Raw genomic sequence first — 21,498 nt, forward strand, 5'->3', positions numbered from 1 at the left:
CTTTCTAACAGCTAACCTAAATCTCCGCTCTTTCAGCTTGAAGCCATTAGTCTTTCTTCTGTCACCACATTCCCTGGGGAACATTCCCTTTCCCACTTCCCTGTAGGACCCCTTTAAGTAATGGTACGTTGCAATTAGGGCACACTGGAGCCTTCTCTTCTCTAGACTGAACATGCCCAACTCTTGCAGTCTGTCTCCAACCAAATGCATTGGTTTTGACAGTTGGGACCACTAAAGTATTGCAGGACTCTCAAAAGGTGGCATAAGAAAGCAGCTCTCAGTGAGAAGAGTTTCTTGAGTTTTCAGATCTGTGGACTCTGATGCTCACTGCCTGCAGCAAACCATACCTGCATTTTATCAATTAAAACTTGTTAAACTTGCACTTACCTTCCTTATTTTCCCTGTTGCAAACAATTTAGAGAGCCCTGATGAGTCCCATACAGTGTTTCTACTTCACTGTGATACTTGCAATCTCTGAACTACTTGGTGATGTGGTAACTCAAATTTTCATTAGAAACTGGAGGAAGTTTTGGATGCCAACTTCAGTATTTGGCATGCTAGTTTAAGAAAAAAAAAAGAAAAGGAAAAAAAGAGTAATACACTGGTGAAGATCTCGTTTGTCTTTTGGAGTGGAAATCAAATCAACCCTGTGAAGTCATTGAATGTACCCTACGAAAAATTTTACTGGGGCAGAGATATGAAATGCCAGCACTCTGGCTTGGGCATACTAAAAAAAACCTAACACTGACACATATAAATGTGAACTCAGGCTCATCCACCTACCTGTGAGCCCCGTTACTGACACCCTTTTCAGCAGTGTCATTAGTACTAAGCACTTCAAAGAAGATCGGGGCCTATTTGTGCTTGGCATTATACACACACAAGACTGAAGCCCCTGCACCCATGGCTTTAAAAGATGTGAATTTTTAAGGCATGGAAAGAATGTAGTTCGGTGATTTGTTACTAAGGTTCCCACGCAGAAGTGCGTGACAAGTCTGGAGCTGTGTCCTCGTGCTTCATGCAAGCCGGGAGTGAGGCCCAGCAGAAGCCAGTAAGGTCACGCCTGCAGGAATCACGCAGACGCATCCAGGCTCGCTCTGAACTAGGCCAGAGTTCGCCCAAGCTGCAAAACTTTGTCCAAGAACCCAGGGTAAATATCCAAGCAGTTCATCCGTTCCAACAGACAAGACAATGCTGGATTCATAGTGGCTTGGAGAGAGTAGGACTTTGCAGCTCCACAGTTAGGTAGGGAACAGAGCTCAGAAGGAAAATCCCCACATGATAGTCCTACCTTCACAGGCTATTTCCATGTTCTCCAGTAACTGTTCCTGCCCTCTTTGTCTGCTAAGACTTACCTGCAGACAACAACCCCCTGTATGGAACAGGATAATTTTTGTGAAGAGCCTGATCCTGTTGATGCGTGTTATAGGTGATCTAAGACATCATCCTGGATGGACATCCTGTGGTCAAACTTGCACATCTAATAGATGCTGCATGTGATAACATATCCTTCAGCAAAGCTATAATAAATTTTCTTGCATGCAACTAAGACTAAGAGCAGCCCACCATGAGGAGCTTCCAGGGAATAGCTAATTATGTTTTAAATCTACACATGCCAGCTTGCATTCTAGTAACTTGTCCACCCATATCCTCAGGTCTGAAGATCTCCTCACCCTGACAACAAAGCATGTAATAACCTCTACTACTCAAGTGTTTTTTGTTACTTCAATAGGGTCAGAAAGTAGTTCTACAGAATCACATAAATATAAAACAAGGTTTTCTCATTCTAATCCCAGAAGCTGTAACTGCTCAAATACCAACCTCTCTTTATTATTCATAAATTGCTTGTCCTCCTCAGACTGATGCCAAGAATGTTACCCACTGCAACTGTACTCTGAAAATGAATCCAAACAAATACAAGTTGGGAATCCATTCATTTTACACGTGAAAGGATGTATGTGCTTGTTTCCAGTTACCAGCCCACCACCCTGCGGGCTTCTAAGCAGTAGGTAGAATCACAGAATCACAGGGGTTGGAAGGGACCTCGAGAGATCATCGGGTCCAAACCCCCTGCCAAAGCAGCTCCCTAGGACAGGTCACACAGGGAGGTGTCCAGACGGGTCTTGAATATCTCCAGAGAAGGAGACTCCACAACCCCCCTGGGCAGCCTGTCCCAGGGCTCTGTCACCCTCACTGGGAAAAAGTTCTTCCACATGTTGGTGCGGAACTTCCTGTGCTCTAATTTGCAGCCATTGCCCCTTGTCCTGTCCCCACAGACCACTGAAAAGGGGCTGGCCATTTCCCCCTGCATCCCATTCTTAAGATATTTATAAACATTAATAAGGTTCCCCTTTAGTCTTCTTTTCTCAAGGCTGAACAGTCCCAGCTCACTCAGCCTTTCCTCATAGGGGAGATACTCCAGGCCCTTAATCATCTTTGTAACCCTTCTCTGGACTCTCTCCAGGAGGTTCCTGTCTTTTTTATACCAGGGAGCCCAGAACTGGACACAATACTCCAGGTGGGGCCTGACCAGGGCAGAGTAGAGGGGGAGGATCACCTCCTTTGACCTGCTGACCACACTCTACCTGATGCACCCCAGGATCCCATTGGCCCTCTTAGCCACCAGGGCACACTGCTGGCTCATGGCCAACCTGTCATCCACCAGGACCCCCAGGTCCTTCTCCACAGAGCTCTTCTCCAGCAGGTCATCCCCCAGCCTGTACTGATACAGACGGTTATTCCTTCCCAGGTGCGAGACTTTACACTTGCTTCTGTTGAACCTCATCTGGTTTCTCCCTGCCCAGCTTTCCAGCCTGTCCAGGTCTCTCTGGATGGCAGCACAGTGTTCCTGTGTGTCAGCCACCCCTCCCAGCTTTGTATTATTGGCATACTTGCTGAGGGTGGATGCTATTCCCTCATCAAGGTTGTCAATGAAGATATTAAACAGGACTGGGCCCAACACTGAGCCCTGGGGAACACCGCTAGTCACAGGTCTCCATTCAGATTCTGCTCCACTGATCAACACCCTCTGAGCTCGGCCCGACAGCCAATTCTCAACCCACCTCACTGCCCACTCATCTATCCCAGACTATCTCAGCTTTTCTATCAGAATGTCATGGGAGACAGTATCGAAAGCCTTGCTGAAGTCAAGGTAGATGACATCCACTGCTCTCCCTCCATCTACCCAGCCTGTCATGAGATCATAGAAGGCTATGAGATTGGTCAAGCACGATATCCCCTTGGTGAATCCATGCTGACTACTCTTCATGACCTTTTTCTCTTCCAATTGCTTGGAGATGGCGTCCAGAACAAGCTGTTCCATCATCTGTCCAGGGACAGAAGTGAGGCTGACTGGCCTATAGTTGCTGAGATCCTCCTTCTTGCCCTTTTTAAAGACCGGAGTGACGTTGGCTATCCTCCAGTCTTCAGGCACTTCTCCTGTTCTCCAAGACCTGTTAAAGATGATAGAGAGCAGCTCAGCAATCACTTCTGCCAGCTCCCTCAGCACATGTGGATGCATCCCATCCGGGCCCATGGATTTGTGCATGGACACTCCTGGACCACCCCCACCTCAACCAGAGGGAAGTTCTTCATTTCCCAAATTCTATTACTTTCTTCTGGTGTCTGTGGGTCCCAGGGGGCCTTTGAAGTGAAGACCGAAGTGAAGGCGGCATTCAGTATCTCCACCTTCTCATCATCCCCCGTTACCAGGACACCATTCAGCAAGGGACCCACATTATCCCTGGTCATCCTCTTACTATTCACGTATCTAAAAACCCCTTTTTGTTATCCTTTCTGTCCCTTGCCAGCTTCATTTCCAAGTGGGCTTCCTAGTCGCATCCCTACAGGCCCTGACAACATTCCTGTATTCTTCCCAGGTGCTCAGACCCTTTTTAGGTAGGCTAAGCTCTTCTTTCCTGTCCAATCTCAACTCCTATGTTGTGCATCCTGCTCTTAGGGATATCCCTGCAAGCCATGTTAAGACTGGATGAGTTACACTAAAAGCATCAACTGGATTCAGAAATCTGACAACTGTGGCAAGAGAATCATCTTCCCTTATTTTCAAGTCATCACTCAGGAAAACACTCCCCTTGCTTGGCCTACCTTTTTCTCTCTAACCAACCCCCCTACACCTTGAAGCCTTTTCCAGAACACGTTCTGTTTAGAGACATTTTTGCATAGCTGACAGGTAAAAACATTGTCATTTCAAACAATACTAGGCCACATTTATGCAAGACCTAAGTAGGTAGAGCTCCAGAGATACCACAGTGTGCTCTCACCCTGCAATAGGATCATTCAGCTTTTTCTGCAGACCCGGGGCTGGAGAAAAAGGCAAGATTTCTGTAGCAATTGTGCTATTGGGTATGGTTTCTTGACTCTGAGGGTCTGCATGAGTTCTGTGGTGTCCTGTCTGGGGATACCAAAAAAACGTTCCCTAACAATTTTCCTGTGCCTGAGTCTTCTTGCCTGGCAGCGCTACTTTTCTCTGTGAACAAGCTGATGGCCCTTGGCAATACACTGCCTGCCTAACTGCAGTAAACTGAGAGACACAGGCACAGAAATTGTACTAGAGAGGGTGAAAATAAAAATCTATTTCTTACACATAAGGCTGTGGGGTACAGCCAAACCCACTCTGAGCTTTGCCTTAGCAGCTATCAATACAGAGCAGTAGTCACATTGTATGACCCCAGTTTTAGAAAGCTGGCAAAGAAAATGTCAAGGATTGTTTCATACACACTCTTACACGTAAGAAGATTAAGAACGAGTCTAGCTAGTTTTCAGAAAGAACAGAAAATCCAGCATTAATCATCTACCAAGATCCAATGTTCCAACATTTCTCATTAATTCACATGCTTGTCTGCCCACCTACTTATCAACTAGGTCATTCAAAGCCAAACATATTTCATCACATAATGAATTACTCATGAGAATGAATGCAATGTAGTATGGAAAGAAAGTAAGATTCAAGTATCTGATCCATCAGTTACTAGCTTTACCTCAGATCTGGTCAGGCATTACAGCTAAGCATACAGGACCATGAGCTCCCTCCTGCTCCTCATTCCTTCTATGTCCTTTCTGAAATCCTTTCCCATGCCCAGGAAAAAAAAAAAAGCCTGTAATACATTACATACATTTTGTATGACACTTTGATACAGCTCTTTTGCTCCGAGTCATAATCTTCATTATCAGCCTCACAGAAAATACAGATTTACCCAGACAGCCAAGAACTTCTATTTCATTTACCCTCAGTAGTCTGAGAAAATTCAAATAGCAGCAACTTCCCATGTTTTTGCCTCTGAAGAAAACATGTGATCAGCTTCCATTTGCCTAACTTCCACCCCCTCGCCCATCCCTCTATATAGTGTTCTGCAAAATCCTGACTGTAGCACAGCACTCAGAACTAGAGAAGCACTTTGGACCAGCATGCCAAGGCAAGTGAGCCAGCAAAATGGGACAGTGTACTTTTATTTTCCTCATCCTAGCAGAGGGAGCAAGTGAACAAGTTGTGCTGGCTTTTCTCCACAGACACCGTGAGGGAGCCAAGGCCGTCACCATTTAAGGGAGCTCTTTTTGCCACTACACATTCTTAGCAAATACAGGAGATAGGCAAAGGCCAAAATAATTTAAGGCAGTACAAGCATTGGTGAGGTTGTACCTGTAGACAATACAAGGTTACACCAGATTTAAGGTGTCAATGGCCAAAACCAGCCTCTCCGAACAGAATTTAGCATTGCAGTTAATCACCCAACAATTGGAACAAGGCCTTTCAGATCAAACCTGGGGACAAAAGACTTTGTTCTGAGAAGGAATCTTCTTTTGCTGTTGGACTGCAAAAACATTGACTATTCTCAATTCACTTGTCTAGCTTTTCAATAGCATAGTCATTCAGTCCTCTCCACACCCATATACCTTTTCTCTTCCTCTCATATTCATAACCAAAAGCTAGTCACAAACTCCTGTATCACTCCCTATGGGAAGCAGCCCTAACCTTAGTGTATTAAAATAGAAAATAAGAAGCCTGATCAGTTTTATGGTTTGATCAGTTTAAATCTAAAAAACTGCAATCACATTCATCTCTGAAGAACACCTTGTATGAGCACTGGTGTAAGAGAATACGATCAGACCAAGTACAGGGAGCAAGCTATGCACACTGGTGCTCAAGGCCAGGTTGGATTGGGCTTTGGGCAACCTGTCTAGTGGATGTTGTCCTCCACAGCAGGGGGTTGGAACTAGGTCATCTTTGAGGTCCCTTCCAACCCAAACCATTCTCTGACACATGAACATTTTAACTCATATCAGTTTTTGAAGCATTGCCTACTTGTCTCCACTCACTGTGTTTTCAGTTCTCATCACAGAAATTCCCTGCACATACCAGATCAACTGCTTGTAGATGGGACTGAGCTGGCACAGATACTCCAGAGGATTGCAAAAACAAGCATCTGGTTGATAGGACCCAAAGAAAGCTATACCCTGCTCAAACTCCTGAGACATACACAGCACAAAAAAAAAGGCAGCCTTTCATACCAACTACTTTTCCTTATGGATCCAATTTGATTGTACTACCCTGTCTGCTGATATGGAAATAATTATCACAGCCAAATTCTTGCAAGGGGAAACATGAAAGCTTTTATAAAGTTGTTGGGGGGGATGTTTTTTTGCATCACCTAGACATACAAACTTAAGTGTTATTTTAAAGGTGAGTAGAAAATTCAGTACTTTAGACTTGATTTATGAATCTAAATACTAACTCAGGGTTGATAAACCCTTTTTAGAGGTTCAGTGAAAAAGTCAATAAAAGCCTGGATTTATCTCCACTTTGCCACATTCAGAGGAAAAGCTAGGGCAAAAGCTAGACACATCCCAAGCCCTGCCATTTATAACTTGCAGATTTTATCCTGCAGTAAGGAAGTTGATGGGAACTACTGGAAGTGCACATACCTGTAAACCAAGTCTGACAGAAGACATGAATAGAAACTTAAGAGACACTCCACACTTTCACAGTTCAAGCTAGGATATCCTTATTTGCTGTAACAGTGAAGGAATTTCCACAAAAGGAATCCCACAATAAGGCTTCAGGGGGGAAGGGTTTAAGCTCATGTTTATCTTGCACTCTTTCAATTTGTTCTGATACTTAAACTACACACATCATGCCTGGTGCTGCCAAAAGCAGCACTGTTCCACCCTTGTATAGTGTTTCAAGTCCTGATGAACATCATGGAGGCATCAGTGGTTTGACCCTGCAAGCCTTAAGACATCAGATGGTGTTGAGAGCACAGATAAACATTTGCAACATCATGCAACTGCTCCATAACACATTTCCCAGTTTTTACACACAACTTCCCTGCATAAGGAATACCCCTTGACTTTCAGCATGCATCGAACAGGTCCATCTGTATTGCTCAATACACAAGAGCACCCCTTCCAAGGACTTCAACAAAATTCCAAATGAATGCATATGAGCCAGTACACAATTAAACTTTTATTCATGATCATTTACATATGACTAATTGTTTACCACAAAATGCAAACTTTGTTACCTTGTATTCAGCAGTGAAAATAGTCATCTCTTCATAGTAAAGCACCAAGGAGCATATCACAGAACAGTCAGAAACAGATTCCATGGATCAGTTTTTCCCTCACAAAGTACATGACAAAGTTGAAAATTTAATAAAAGTCTAGAGGTTCCAGAACAAACTCTAGAGTCACCTGAGTGCTTGGCAGGAACAGTATTATTTAGTAGCAGTTACTTTGTGCTCTTTCTTTATAAAAAAGCTACTTTTCACAGAACTGAGACAGGCATAATTGGGCCAAACATTGTGTTTCATATTTCACCTGCTTATTTTCAATGGGAGCCAGACAGAATAGTTTTCTAGTAGGGGTATCTGCAACTGTAAGAGCAAATATCAAGAGGAAAAGGGAAAAAAAACCCAGCTCACTGTAGCCTGATTAGTAAGGCCCAACCACTTACAGGTGCCTGTACCCACTACTCCACTCAGCTTTTTCCATAATGTTTCATTAGCATTTCACTCAAGCATACTATGTGAAGACAACATAATTTTAAGTGAAGTTGTGTACATGGACAAGTACATGTACACAGTTTTGGTAGTCATTTAAAGCTGTAAATCTTATATGTAAATAAGAGTCCTACAGACTCCATTAGAGATTAAAAAGAAATAACCAGAATCAGTGTTACATACAAAACAAGATTCTAATACAGAAACCAATACAGTTATCAATTCATTAGAGAATAAAATTGTTATAAAAAACCAGAAGAGCTGCCTCTATCACTTCAGAACAGCAAATAAGAAGGCAGCATTGAGAAAAGTGCGCAGCAGAAAAGAAGAGTTCAGTTTTCTGAAAAAGCTGAGGTTTTTCTTCAGACATCAGGCTTTTGTCTGGGAACACATCGGGGTAAGACCGCTTATACTCTCTCCCAGCTCAGTCTCTTCCTGCATCAGTTCTCAGTAAGGCGCTTACTCTGACATGTAGGAGCGATACAACAGGGCCACAATAATCGCTGATATTGCCGGGATCACCCAGTTGGACCACGAACTGGAATAAAGTTTTTGAAACAGCAGTTTAGGAAGCAACTATTGGTAAGTATTTAGAAAGTCATAGCTTAAGTCCTTCCTCCCCACTCAGGCAAACACTTCAAAGTTAGGGCAACAGGACATCTGGGCTGGTCAGTAACACTGCAGCCAGGTTAAAAGAAATAAAGCTGTTAAGGCTTTGTACTAGAGCTTACCAGAAGTTTGCTTTCTAGAGAAAAGTACAACTTTAGTCACATTTAGAGCCATGGCATGCTGTCCAGAATATCATTAATTCAAAGGCCATTTTAGTAGCACCACATGACACTTCAGCATTGAAGCTCTCCACTCAAAGGGACATGGATCTGTCCCCTGAGCTTTGAGCAACAGGCAGCTGTCCACAAGTCAGAACTTAATGAATTTGGATTCAGTGGGTTCCCCTCCCTGCAATTCTAACATGTTTTCTTTCTTACAGACCTTACAACCTTTCCTTCTTACAACCCTCATTTCCCTTAGATGCAACAGTTGTAGCAAATTTTATAAGTGAAGCATCCATGCTAGTAAAAAAGTCAGCAATGGTACCAAGTGTCTTCTAGTCACCTCAAAGCCTCCAGAAACAAGAGTTTGCATAAACCAGTGTAAGACAAAAATCTAGCTAGTAAGCTAACATGCTTGTAGAGTTGTACATAAATGTCAACTTGAACTTTATGTAGAGCATGTACCATCCTCTAAGTTTCTACCAGATTGAAGCTATCCAACTTTCTAAACTTCAGAGACATAAGGAATTTCAAGTTTGACATCAGGGGTTATACTATACCTGGAATTAGACTGAACGGTGGTGATAAGAGTTTCCTGGAAAGCAAAGCATAAAGAGGTATTTATATTTAACATCAGGCAGACACCTCTCTCCATCTTAACTAATTTCTCAAAACCCATTAAGCATAAAAAATTAACACACAACTCAGTGCATTGTATTTGGAAAGCATTTTCTTAGAATTCCTATAACACACTGTAGTATTGGAAGACGCTACCAGCAGTTTCTGTAAATCAAACAGGATTAAGAGGGTTTTTTTTTTTTTAAATATTGCAAGTATATAAAAAGACTTTTGCTGCAAGTTTTCCATGAAGCCAGCTTCAACCTCAGGTTACATCTAAAAAGTTTCAGTGGCATAAAAGACAAAGATCCCTTACTTGCCTTGAGTCTAAATGAAAAGACTGAATACATAAATGTTTCTTAAGTTGAACCTACATGAAGCAGGCTACTAATTTACACAAGGCTTAAACTCAGGGTTTTTTGGTGTTGAAGAATGAGTCAAGTTGTAGTTTTTGGTATTTGGGATTCTTTCAGTTTCCACAGAAAAAGCATCACTACAAAATCAAATCCCAGTTGTGTACCTGTACACAATTTATAGGAAGACTTACAATTTGAATACAAATTACAAATGGCCCTAAGCTAATTTAAAATATTCAAGCACTAAAAGTGTACTTAAATTTGATGGTACAAGATCCATCCCCTGAAAAAATACTTACTTCAGTATCAAAATACTTGCAGTTCCCAACATCCTCTCACAGGTTCAAACAGGCTACTTTTTCAACCTCCCAAATCACCAAAGGTTTACATGTGATAAATACCATGATTAAAAGACTCAGGTGATTACACATATACTGGCTTTGTGAACAGCTCTATGAAAGACTAACCTCAAAGCCAAACAGCACAGCTTGGGCCCACACTATCACACCTAATGACACCTACAACAGGCTTATCACAACCAGGGTTGGGGGCTGGTTCCCCACACACCCCAAGACAGTAAAACAGAGCCCAACTCATCAAAACCTGTTTAAGCAGTGTGACACTGTACATGTACACCAAGGGTACTTTAAGTACAGTGCAAGGACAAGATGGGCATTTGACTGCGCAAGGCCTTCTGACAGGTCTCTTCTGATGGAGAGCCAGAGTATAGGGGAGCTAACATGTCATGTTACACATCCAGAGGACAACAAAATGAAACTGTCCTATCAGCTGTGCCCACACATCCTGCTGGACAAAAGTGCTCCAGCTTCCTTCTGGGATGATGGAAAACACAGGTACTGTAGATAGATTTTTTTTTTAATACTTCCTTTCCTTTAATGTATTCATGTTATTGGAAGATCTTATTTGAATTCTTAAAAGTAATCTCTCAAACAGGAAGAGTAAGAACTTACTCCTGCTACACTTCATTTCAAAATAATCTTGGACTATTTCCTAAACACGCTGCTGTACATGCAGCCCTGAGCAAGCACCCTCACAACAGCAGCAATTGTATAAATTAATCCCTGATGCACTCACACCATTAAGGGACATCTGAATTTTGAGTTTGATAGTTTAGTGCCAACATAACATCATTCTATTAAAAACATTATTAAAAACCCTAGAAAAATGCAAAACTGCATTGATAGGACACTGCAAGACCTGCTGAAACTGTCAGGAAGCAAGCAACAAATTTACCTTGAAAAAAGTTCACAATTGCAAATTAACTGATTAAGCAATCAAATGCTTCTATATTCACTATCTACTAGTGTTACAAATATATTAACATCCCATTTTTCCCCAAAAAACACTTAGTTTAATCCATTCCGTCTATCAACTAATTTGTTTCTTAAACTGAGTACTACAGAGCCACTGATTGATTCTAGATTCACTTTCTGCTATAGTATAACATCACACTTAGTAACCTCTCAGCTCAAAACCACACAAATTAAAGAACAGCTAACAAAAATAACAATTTCAAGGCAGATCAACAGGTTTGAGACCTGGAATACTGTACTTAAGCTCAGTTATTACTGCTTCTGGGGGTATACCACTTAGAGCCATCAGCCCTAACGTTAAGAGAAACGTGGCATTTCAGGAATCATACTTACTGTTGGTTTCTGAAGCTTCGCTCTATCATCCTGCAAGAAGACAAGTAAAAACCTTTAGACAAAGCCCCAATGCATTCAAATAACATTTATCACTAAATTCCCATTGACATTCTACTCCACTAATGTGTATCCATCTGCACCTAGGAAACAGACATGCAAAAGAGCAGATGTCAGTGTATGACTTTGAACTACAACAAACAAGACCACTTCCTTAAGCAATACTCCCTAGTACACAATAAAGTGAAACCTGAGTCTCCAACATATGTCATTTCTTGTGCATGTGTTTTTGCATTTCCTTTGTCTCTGAACAGTACACACAACCTTAGCTTATACATTGATCACATTAGTTTACTTCTACTTAATTCTACTTGCATTCTCAGGAAACATCTGACTGGTTTTGGCCCAACATTCAGTACAAAGGTCCAAAATTCTATGGATTTCATCAACTCATGAAGTCTTAATTGAAACAATCACATTCAATATGTACTGTTGGGCTTTTATTGTAGTCTTGACGACCATGCTGTATTTTTACATCAAGCTATCAAGCCATTTCCTATCAACTGAAAACAAGCACTTGTCAAACAAGAATGAACTGGACTAGTAACCAGGTAATGACATCTTTACTGACATCAGCTGCTACCTGAAATAGATGACAAGAGTGTACAGTTACAGATGTGCATCAGAGCCCAATTATTATAGATCAGAAGCTACACTATTAATATTTATCAAGAGGAACAAAGACAAGATCAGGAATCTTACTGTTTCATGTGCTACTCAAACATCTACCCTAAATGCAAGACAAAACATACAAAAGAGGAAAAGGTAAAGCAGGGACAGGCAGTAGAATAGACAGGCACACTCAATGCCTAAGTCTCTACCAAGTGGTTTTCACCTATTAAGGAGCAAAAAAGCTTGAGTAATGCTTATCCAAAGGAAACCAAGGCAGTAGCTCTGAAGTTCAAAATAAATCCTTCAAAGCTTGAGGCAGCAGAAATGTGCTTGTTAGAAATATGGGAAATGGCAAGGGCAGAAGAGAAAAGAGGAAGTCACAGATGATCCCGTGGGAACTGATCATAAACAGCTCTGGCAGCTACAAGTGGGGAACACTGACACAGCAGAAAATGAGGGACAGAGAATGGGAAGACAGAACATTAAACTAGAAGATACTTAGAGTATCCATTTTCTAAACCTACATATGAAGTGCCAGGACCATAGTCTTGTTATAAAGCTCACAAAGTACACCAGAAATGGCATTATTCCATGTTCAGTTTATCCATGAACCAAGCCATAAAATATTTCAAACCAGTAAACTTCTAGATGGAACCATCTTTACAATACACTTCACACTGGGGGAGCCTATCTCCAGTCCAGGTCCATCTACAAACAGCTGCAGGGCTGGCATCCAACAAAACAAGCAGCTCTCATTTACTCCAAAGTTACCAGTGAAATACAGATGCAAAAACACTATAGTAAACAGCAAGTATATACTCACCGGATGAAGTTCCCCAATAATATAGCTTTCTGACATTGTCCTTGCATCTGTGGAATGGCCAACATCTTCAAAGTTCTCAGTAGCATCACCCCCAGCTTGCTCTCTGAGGACCTCTTCACCACCTGGGTGCTGCAATTTTTAATCAGTTGGAATGATTTTCAGTAACAAATCCAATGTGCTAAACCCTCTTAATTTCTACATTTTTTGAAATACAAAATTGCCATTGCAAAAATCAGCTGCTGGACTTAAAACACAAGCCTCTCTGAATAACTAGAGCTTTATGTATTCTCTGAAGCAAGAACAAAGGAAGCTAAGTCTCTGCTCCATCAGCAACTGAGTATTAAGAGGCATTCCTACCCAACTGGCATTCAGAACGTTAAGGCAATCAGTTTTTTAACAGTCCAAGCTATTACCTAAAGTTACATTCTGTGTTCAGTTCTGCAGGAAATGTGTATTTTTATCCAAACAATGCTTTATACAACAAGATAAAAGCCAGAAGGTATAAGTTGCAGCAAGAGAATTAAGTAGATATAGCAGTTGTCAACAAGAGCACCAATCAAGAACTGAAATAAGCTGGCAAGGGAGCATGCAAGATCTGCAGCCTTTGTGGTTGCCCGGACAAGGTGCTAAGGAACCTGATCTTCAAATTAATCTTAGTTTGAGCTGGGGGTTGGACCAGACAACCTCCAGGGATCCTTTCCAAAAAAAATCTCATGGTTATCTGGTAAACCAGCTACTCTGAAATTCTGTGGGCTTTCAGTTGTGCTTAAGCAAGACACCAGAATCACAAATTGGTTTTAGCAAGCTAAGGAATCCCAAACCCATACTGCTACTAAAATCCTTCAGATGTTAGAGCATTCATCTCCCAGTGTCTCCTAATACCTCAACCTACCACTATTCCCTTAACCTAAATCCAACTTCCATTCCTCCCCAGGACACACTTTGGGGGTTGCATGCACTTCCACATTTTCACCCATCAAATAACTAATTTAGTGAATTTTCTCAGCTTCAAGTTACTCACTTATATAACAGGTAAATAACATGCCATAAAAATTCACCACTCCACTTTGAAGTAGGAAACTACTACATAAACACCAGGAAAGGTTCAGCAAGCAAGATGAACCCACTACTGCCTCAGATTAAGGCAACCATGAAGTAAGTACTACAACTGTAACAGTGACAGGGGAGGTAACGCTTTGGAGCCTCAGCTCTGTTTTTAATGCTTCTGACTACACAATCTCAAGTTATAGAAGTAGGTTAAAATTCTATTTGGGGTCCTCTCACCTGGAATATCACTGAACAGAAAGGCTATGCTTAGACAGCAGATGAAAGAAACAGTTCCATGAGGGAATGCAGGTCAGCATTTACTCTGAGTCCACGATGTTAGCCTCCTATCAATGCTTCTCTTCAACAAAAATAAGACTTGTTCACACAGCTCAGGAAGACACTATTACTACCAGTTTCCAGCAGCACTAGAACATCAAAACTTGAACCTCTGGATTAGAGGAAGGCATTTATTTTCATAGATTAAGAAAACTGGTTTAAAACACACAAAACAATCCAACGCATTTCTGAAGTCAAGATAGCACAGCTAGAAGGGTATGGGAGCCCTACCATGACTAAGCAAAACCAAGATTAAGCAATTGATAGAGAGATTAGGCACAGCAGCTGAGCCAAAAAAGGTTAAGAGAGTGCATGCAGAGTAAAGATTATGCAACCAGATGTGCAAATACAGCACACAAACTCCTGCCCTTGAATCCATTCTGGTAATTATTCAGAGAAGGGAGTGGACAGAAGTTGAGGGATTGTGTTCAGTACTGAGATGTACAGTACATTTAAGAAGCTAGATTTGAGAAGGCACTCTCCCAGATACTGCCACAGCTAAGTCCTCAAAGAATTCCTTCATCAACATGGGGATTGGGTTGTTTGCTTCGTGTGGGGTTAACACCATGCTAAAGAATTGCATCTCCAAACCCAGAAAAATACATGTAGCATCTTCAGCAGAAGTGACAGACATCCTTACCAAAGACATCAACAAGTAGCAAAAGGCACCCAAGTTAAACTACCTATAAAGCACCAGCAGCTTCAATAGTATGGCAGTATCATGCTTATGCACTGCAACCACCCCAACCCCTATTCATACTAGTGAAATACAAGTTAGTCCAGCAAGTTGTCAAGATCACATGGTTTGCACTAGTTCTCCAAAAAAAATCCACCAGGCAAAACAGTGGATACCTACCAGTATAACTGCATTTCTAATAGTTATGCAGAACTATTTCACAAAGCACCTAAACTACCAGCAGGCTGCTGACTACAGAATGATCATATACTAATTTGTTCCAAATTCCCTCCCTGATGCCACTACAAAGCAACCATGTCACTCACTATAGAGGCAGCCTCACTGAGGCACTCCAGCTTTTCACTGGAAGAATTAAGTTTTGGTCTAATTACTACTCGATCCCCCTTGTTTACAAACCCACAATATTAGTGTCTGCAGTGACTGCAACCAATCCTCTTAGTGGCCATCACACACCAGCTGAAGGGGACAAACTCACCCCGACCTCTGCTACCACAGCAGGAAAACTCATTCCCAACTTAAGCCACCTAGCAGACATTGATAGTCACCTACTAGATATGCAATAGAAGTAATTGAGGCTAAACACTTTAGATGACACCTCTGCCTGAAGATGCAAACCCTCTGCAAGCAGCTAGCATGTAATGTAGGCAATTAATGAACCGACTTCACCTCCCCTAATCAAAGGGAGCAGCTGTCATGTCTCAAAGGGCAAGAAGTGACTATCAAAATTAAGCTTTTTCCAGAGTTTCTGTGTTTTACAGGACCTTTGTTGGCACACCTGCATAGGTAACAAAGCTTGCTACCAGAATTTCTACTTTGACAAGGAGCCTCTGGATAGATCCTGGAACTGGTAAAACCCACAAGACCACAGATAGTGACTCCTGAACTGAAATCCTGCTGATACAAATAAAGTGTTTTTGCAAGTAAAGCTGTAGCTTGAGATAAATGAAAAAGCTTTTACTGATAATTAAGCTAGTCCAGCTCCCTCTTAGGTCACTCCCTAACATAAGTGTCTAAGTTGCATGCTTAACAGAAGCCTGTACAAAGCCAGCACTAGGACACAGCACAGACTAATTCCTAACCACAGCACATTAGAAAGTTTTAGGCAATGCAAATAAGCAGTTAAACTCACTGCTCTTATCTGGGTCACAAGTCTGTGATTACTTCATCCTGAACTCCTATCACACCTCTCTCCCTCTCACTACCATCATGCAACTTCCTCAGTATCATAGTTCAAGACTATTAAAGTATAACTACACTAATTCACAACAGCTGCCCCCTCCCCCTTCACTGAACCACATCTAGGGTCCAACTTCACCTCCAGGGAGGTGAGCAAAGTTCTCCATCAGTGGCAGTCATACAAATTCAAGATTTCCTTTCTGCACTACAGGGAACAACAAGCACAAAGAAGCAGCAACACAGCCAGAAACACCCAGAGAACCTCGGCTTTATTATGCAACACAGACTTCAGTGTTTTAGGGGCACTTTCACATACTCTGAGGAGCCCTCCAAATTGATTCCATCACAAGTTACAGGAGGAAAACTCTGTGCTCAAGTAGAATTTTAGGAGCCTAGGGAAGATCTCTTTATGAGTGTGTGTTTTTTGGAAACCTATCATTAAGGTTTCAGATTAACTGCAGAAGAAATGCCCCATGGCCAAGTGTCCATTTCCCACTTAGAAAACTACAGCTTGTGGCATCTTGCATACAAGAGTGCTCGGGAAGCACCGTGTTTCAAAGCATGTTCAAATCTTCCTAGGAGCCCCAGAGCTTGTGGAAATGGCAACACTGGGTTTAATCCTTAGTCCACATGGTTCTGCAATAAAAGCCCACATGGCACACTGGCAGATTTCACTGTGTCAGCACCTTTTGGTGCAAGCCACTTATTACTCTAAACACAGAGGGTATTACCCTACTCCTCCGAAATGCCATCAATATCAGATGAAACTTACCACCTCACATTGCTCAGAGTAAAACAAATATTTGGTCTTGTGCACTATTTAATCAACATTATGAAACGTTCTGTGGGAGCCATCCACTCTGTTTAGGAACAGGACTAAGGAGGTACAACTTCACACCTTCTGAAAAACCCACCTTCACTGGCCGTAACATTTTCACTAGATGAGACAACTAACAAATGAGGTAACCTAAACAAAGTCAGCATTAGATGAATATTAAATACATACCATTTCTCTCAGGCAAAGAAGTTCCTACTCTCATTGGCTTCTCTGCCCAGCTTAAGGGATCTAACCAAGTTCCCACAAAGGCCACAGGGAGGACTCTCACCACAGTGGGAAGCAAACCAAGACACCAATCACTTCAGTCTTAAATTTATAGGCCCAGCTACACTGTTTAGCTCATTAGATTGATGTCAAAGCCCAACTAGTGGGACTGCTTTATTAAGCTATGAAGAAATACTATCAAGCATTACCAACATAATCCACTAATTGACATGTAATATTATTCCCATGTAATTACCTGTAATACAGAAATCTCCCTAAGATCCTGCTGGGAGTACTATGCTGAAATTCACATGCATTTCCAGTAGCTATCTTCCCTGAAATCATGTAGGCCCTGAAATTATGAAAAGGTTCCCCAAATTTTCTGTAATACAGGTCTGACAGCCTTGAGATAAAGATTGTATACAAGTTTCTGGTCTCAAAAATAATCTTTCATGAGCAAGAGCTTTCAGATACTGCACTCCAAAAGCTGAGTTCCCTGGATTTCCTCTCCTAGAGAATATACTTCCATAATTACAGAAAATTCATAGATATATATTCAAGTTACAAAGTCTAAGATCTGCCATTTAAAAATATTATAAGAAAGCAATTGCTAGAGTCATCATCTTCAGTAGGAGAAGGCATTGAAGTACACAATCCTTTTCTCCTCCAGCACTTCATCTGTATTTCAAATTATCTTTTTCAAGCTTCATCCTTTGAAAGCCAAACTAATATAGTCACACTCCACAATGCCTTCACTCCTTTTCAGCCTCACCACTCCCAACACAGATATATCACCACCCCCAGTCCACTTCAAGTATTCAGAGGCTGATGGTTCCCAAAAACCAAACAGGTTTCACTAAACATCTACAAGATTTATGAAGAGTCAACAGATGGACAGAAGGGAATACATCATCTTAAGTACTCTAAAGTTAGAGTGAAAAGCAGTAGCATAATGAGGAGAGGCTGAAGTCCCTCAGTTTGTACAGCCTGGAGGAGTCTGAGGGGGGAGACCTCATCGCAGTCTATGGCTTCCTGACAAGGGGGGAGAGGAGGGGCAGGCACCAATCTCCTCTTTTTGGCAAACAGTGATAGAACCCTAGGGAATGGTATGAAGCTGTGACAGGGGAGGTTTAGGCTGGATGTAAGAGGTTCTTCACTGAGAGGGATGGCCAGGCCCTGGAACAGGCTCCCCAGGGAAGTGGTCACAGCACCGAGCCTGACTGAGTTCAAGAAGCATCTGGACACTGCTCCCAGTCACATGCTCTGACTTGGCTGGCCCTGTGTGGTGCCAGGATTTGGACTTTATGATCCTATGGGTCCCTTCCAGCCTAGGATATTCCATGATTAACACTTTCACTTATTAGCCATTGAAGCATCCAGGGTGTCTAACACTGAAGCACTGTAAAGTTTTCAACTTCATTATAGCAAGTAAATATTTCCATAATTTAATGCAGTGGCTGGAAAGACTGCTTGTTGAATTAAATGGGACTGAGGAAGTCAGCCTCTGCTCTCAGTTCTTCACCCACTAGTAAACTGATACATTTACTACTTAGTAAGAGCAAGGGTCAGAGGATGCTTCAGTAGCACATCCTCTTTAGCACTACTGGACTTTAGTAGCCTATATATCTTAAGCTTTTCTACTCCTGCAAGAAACTAAGTAGTAAAAGTTTGACCAGTAATACTACAGAAATAGCCAACATAATCCCCACTTCACTGAGAAGTGTTTACCTTACACTCCTGAGCACCACAGCACAAGGCTAGCTCAAATTTCCCCTGATCTATCACATGCAAATGTCTCAGGGTGTCTTGACAGTGTCAAAAGAATTAGCACATCACTTGATAGATTAGCCAGGTATCAAAAGCCTTAAAAAGTAAGTAGCCCAACGAAATATTTTAACGAAAAGGTTCCATCCCAGAAGTCACCAATACAATGAACATGACAGTATTCAATAGCTTTCCTTTGGCATGTCATTTCATTTAGATAATTATTTTCAACATAGTATCCAACATCATTCATGTATTATCTCAGAATGAGTCAGAAATTTCAGTTCTGAAGCCAGGCATATTAAATTGAAAGCTGTTGAGCATCCAGGTAAATTTTGAACCACGTGTAACACAGCAAATCAGACATTCCAAAATCATCCACGAAGCAATTATGTAACTGCTTAAAGCAAACAGAATTCTTTTGATGTGATACAGAGTCAGCAGTGTTGTCCTGAAGGCTGAAAGGCTTTCTTGGAGAAATTTACACACCTTTTGGTATTACTAATTTCATCACATGTACTGAAGGAAGCAGCTGTCAGCTTCTTTGTGCATCTACTTACATCCAAAAGTTCATTAGAACCTCAATATTTTTGATCAAGTGTGTGATGGTGTGTGTTAAGTTTGGTTGTTTGGGTTTTTTGGAGGAGTGTGGTTCCCTCCCCAATCTGGAAGCACTTTATACAGCTATGCATCAACCAAAACTGATCAAGCTTCCAAAAACAGCTACTTCAATTTCTCACGCTGCATGAAAGGCCGCATTCTCGGCCAGGGCTTCTGTAATTAAATTGGCCATGTCTGCATAACCAAACAAACATTTCCCTAACTAAAAAGATGAACCAGACCAGGGACAGAGTTAGATTAAAAACAGTAAAAACAAAGGAAAGAGTCAGTAGATCGATTTCACAAGCTGCTTTGCTGAAAAGCCAAACCACTTGTGCTGGCAGACTGCTTAAGGAGCCAAATACTACTTGTGTCAACACTGCCTTTGAAAGATTGCTCATCGCCCTCTTATTTGCAGAATACTCGGTTTATATGTTAAATCTTAAGTGGTTACAACCACTTAATGGGGACACAGAACTACACCGTCACTACCAGTCCTATCTGTATCCTCAAATAACGTAAATCTGTAGTAACACATTTCAACCGGGCGCTAGACCTTTGGAGACAATGGGAGGAAGGGAGAAAACTCAGAATATCGCTAATAAATCCCACCCATCCCTAGGAAACTACTAAAAACGCTGAAAGCACTGCCCGGCTGCCACATCTCTCTATCTCCACAGGGGAAATACAAGTAGTTCTAGCGCAGTGCCCGGAACGCAAGGATGTTCCTAACCACGAGTACCACTGGTTACATCAGCTGCGCACCGTCACCCAGGGCACCCACCGCTAACCCCGGGTGGGACCCCCCCCCCAACACCGCCGAACACGAGTGCTGGCGGCGGCACTCTGAGGCCGGAGGGCGCCCGCGCTGCGAGCCCGCCCCGGGGGCGCCACGGCAGCGGGAACAGCACCCGGCAACCGGGGCTTCCACGGCGGCAGAAAGTTTAAAGGCTGCTGGAGGGAAGAGAGCCGCTGGCGGAAGGCTACACGCGAGCCGGGGCTGGCGTGCTGGGGCACCCACGGGTCTTCCCTGACCGAGAGCAGCCCGAGGAGCAGCCGCTGCCCCGCGGGTGCTCCCGGAGCCCGTCCCCAACCACGCTCCCCGCCGTCCCACGGACAAGGCCCGGCCTGGCCACCCGGCTGCTTCCCGAGAGCACTATCGCGGCAGGCCGAGGGCGGCACCCGGCCGTGCCGCACCCGCCTCCCGCCCGCGGTCCGGAGGAGGCCGCCGAGAGCGCGCAAGGAGCGGCCCTCACCCCCCGGGGTAGCCAGCCGGCGAGCCCGCTCAGCCCCGCGGCGCTCGGGGAGGCTGGGAGCAGCGCGGCGCCGGGTCCCTGCCCGCGCACACCCCCCGTCCTGTCCCGGGCGCGCCCACCTCGTCCAGAAACTTGGTGACATCGTAGATGCGGTTGTGCAGGATGATCCAGGTGCTCTGGCTGTTGTTGTGCTTCTGCACCTCCTCCAGCCGGTAGTAGCGGCCCCGCCACGCCTCCCCGCCGGTCTCGCTGGAGCCCACCATGTCCGCAGCGACGCCACCAACGCGCCCGGCACCTCACACGCCTCTGCCGCGAAGCCGAACCGGCGCCCCGCCGCGAGCTTATCAGCGCCCGGCGCCGCCCCGCCCCCATCCCGGCGGCTCCTGATTGGCTGAGAGAAATGCCTTGCAAATCAGATGTCAGGCGCGGGGGCGGGACTTGCGGGGTGGGTTGGCTGTTCCGCGCCCCGCCCTCTTCCTCTTCCCCCCGCCCCGCGGCGCCCTCCGCGTGACTCGGCGGCGGTCACGTGCCGCGCGGGGCGCCGCCGCTGTTGGCGGGGCAGGGGGTCAGCGGCCGTGCCGTGCCCGGCCGGGTCTTCCGTGCTGTCGCCGTAGCCGGAGCCGGCAGCTTTGATCCGCCGCGGTGGGCGAGACGCGTTGTGA

The 21,498-nt window shown here is 43.5% G+C and overlaps 1 protein-coding gene across 1 annotated transcript; it reads right to left on the reverse strand.

The window, feature by feature from the left end:
- Positions 1–7,459: 7,459 nt before the first annotated feature.
- Positions 7,460–21,135, reverse strand: CYB5A (cytochrome b5 type A). The gene is made up of 5 exons (XM_084260063.1): positions 20,956–21,135; positions 12,919–13,047; positions 11,427–11,456; positions 9,346–9,380; positions 7,460–8,553 (listed from the first exon to the last, which is right to left on the reverse strand). The coding sequence occupies exons 1-5, from the start codon at positions 21,097–21,099 to the stop codon at positions 8,475–8,477; spliced, it is 417 nt and encodes a 138-aa protein (XP_084116189.1). The 5' UTR covers positions 21,100–21,135; the 3' UTR covers positions 7,460–8,474.
- Between the last annotated feature and the right edge of the window lie 363 nt (positions 21,136–21,498).

The sequence above is a fragment of the Gallinula chloropus genome (assembly GCF_964237585.1).
Source record: "Gallinula chloropus genome assembly, chromosome: 2".
Taxonomy (NCBI): domain Eukaryota; kingdom Metazoa; phylum Chordata; class Aves; order Gruiformes; family Rallidae; genus Gallinula; species Gallinula chloropus.

What these genes read in the sequence shown, in the direction of transcription:
- CYB5A (XM_084260063.1), bottom strand. Translation starts at nt 21,099, where the DNA reads ATGGTGGGCTCCAGCGAGACCGGCGGGGAGGCGTGGCGGGGCCGCTAC. An exon ending in CGAAGCTTCAGAAACCAACA is followed by an intron (nt 9,381 to 11,426) that starts GTAAGTATGATT and finishes TTTGCTTTCCAG; the next exon opens with GAAACTCTTATCACCACCGT. An exon ending in ACCGTTCAGTCTAATTCCAG is followed by an intron (nt 8,554 to 9,345) that starts GTATAGTATAAC and finishes ACTTTATTCCAG; the next exon opens with TTCGTGGTCCAACTGGGTGA.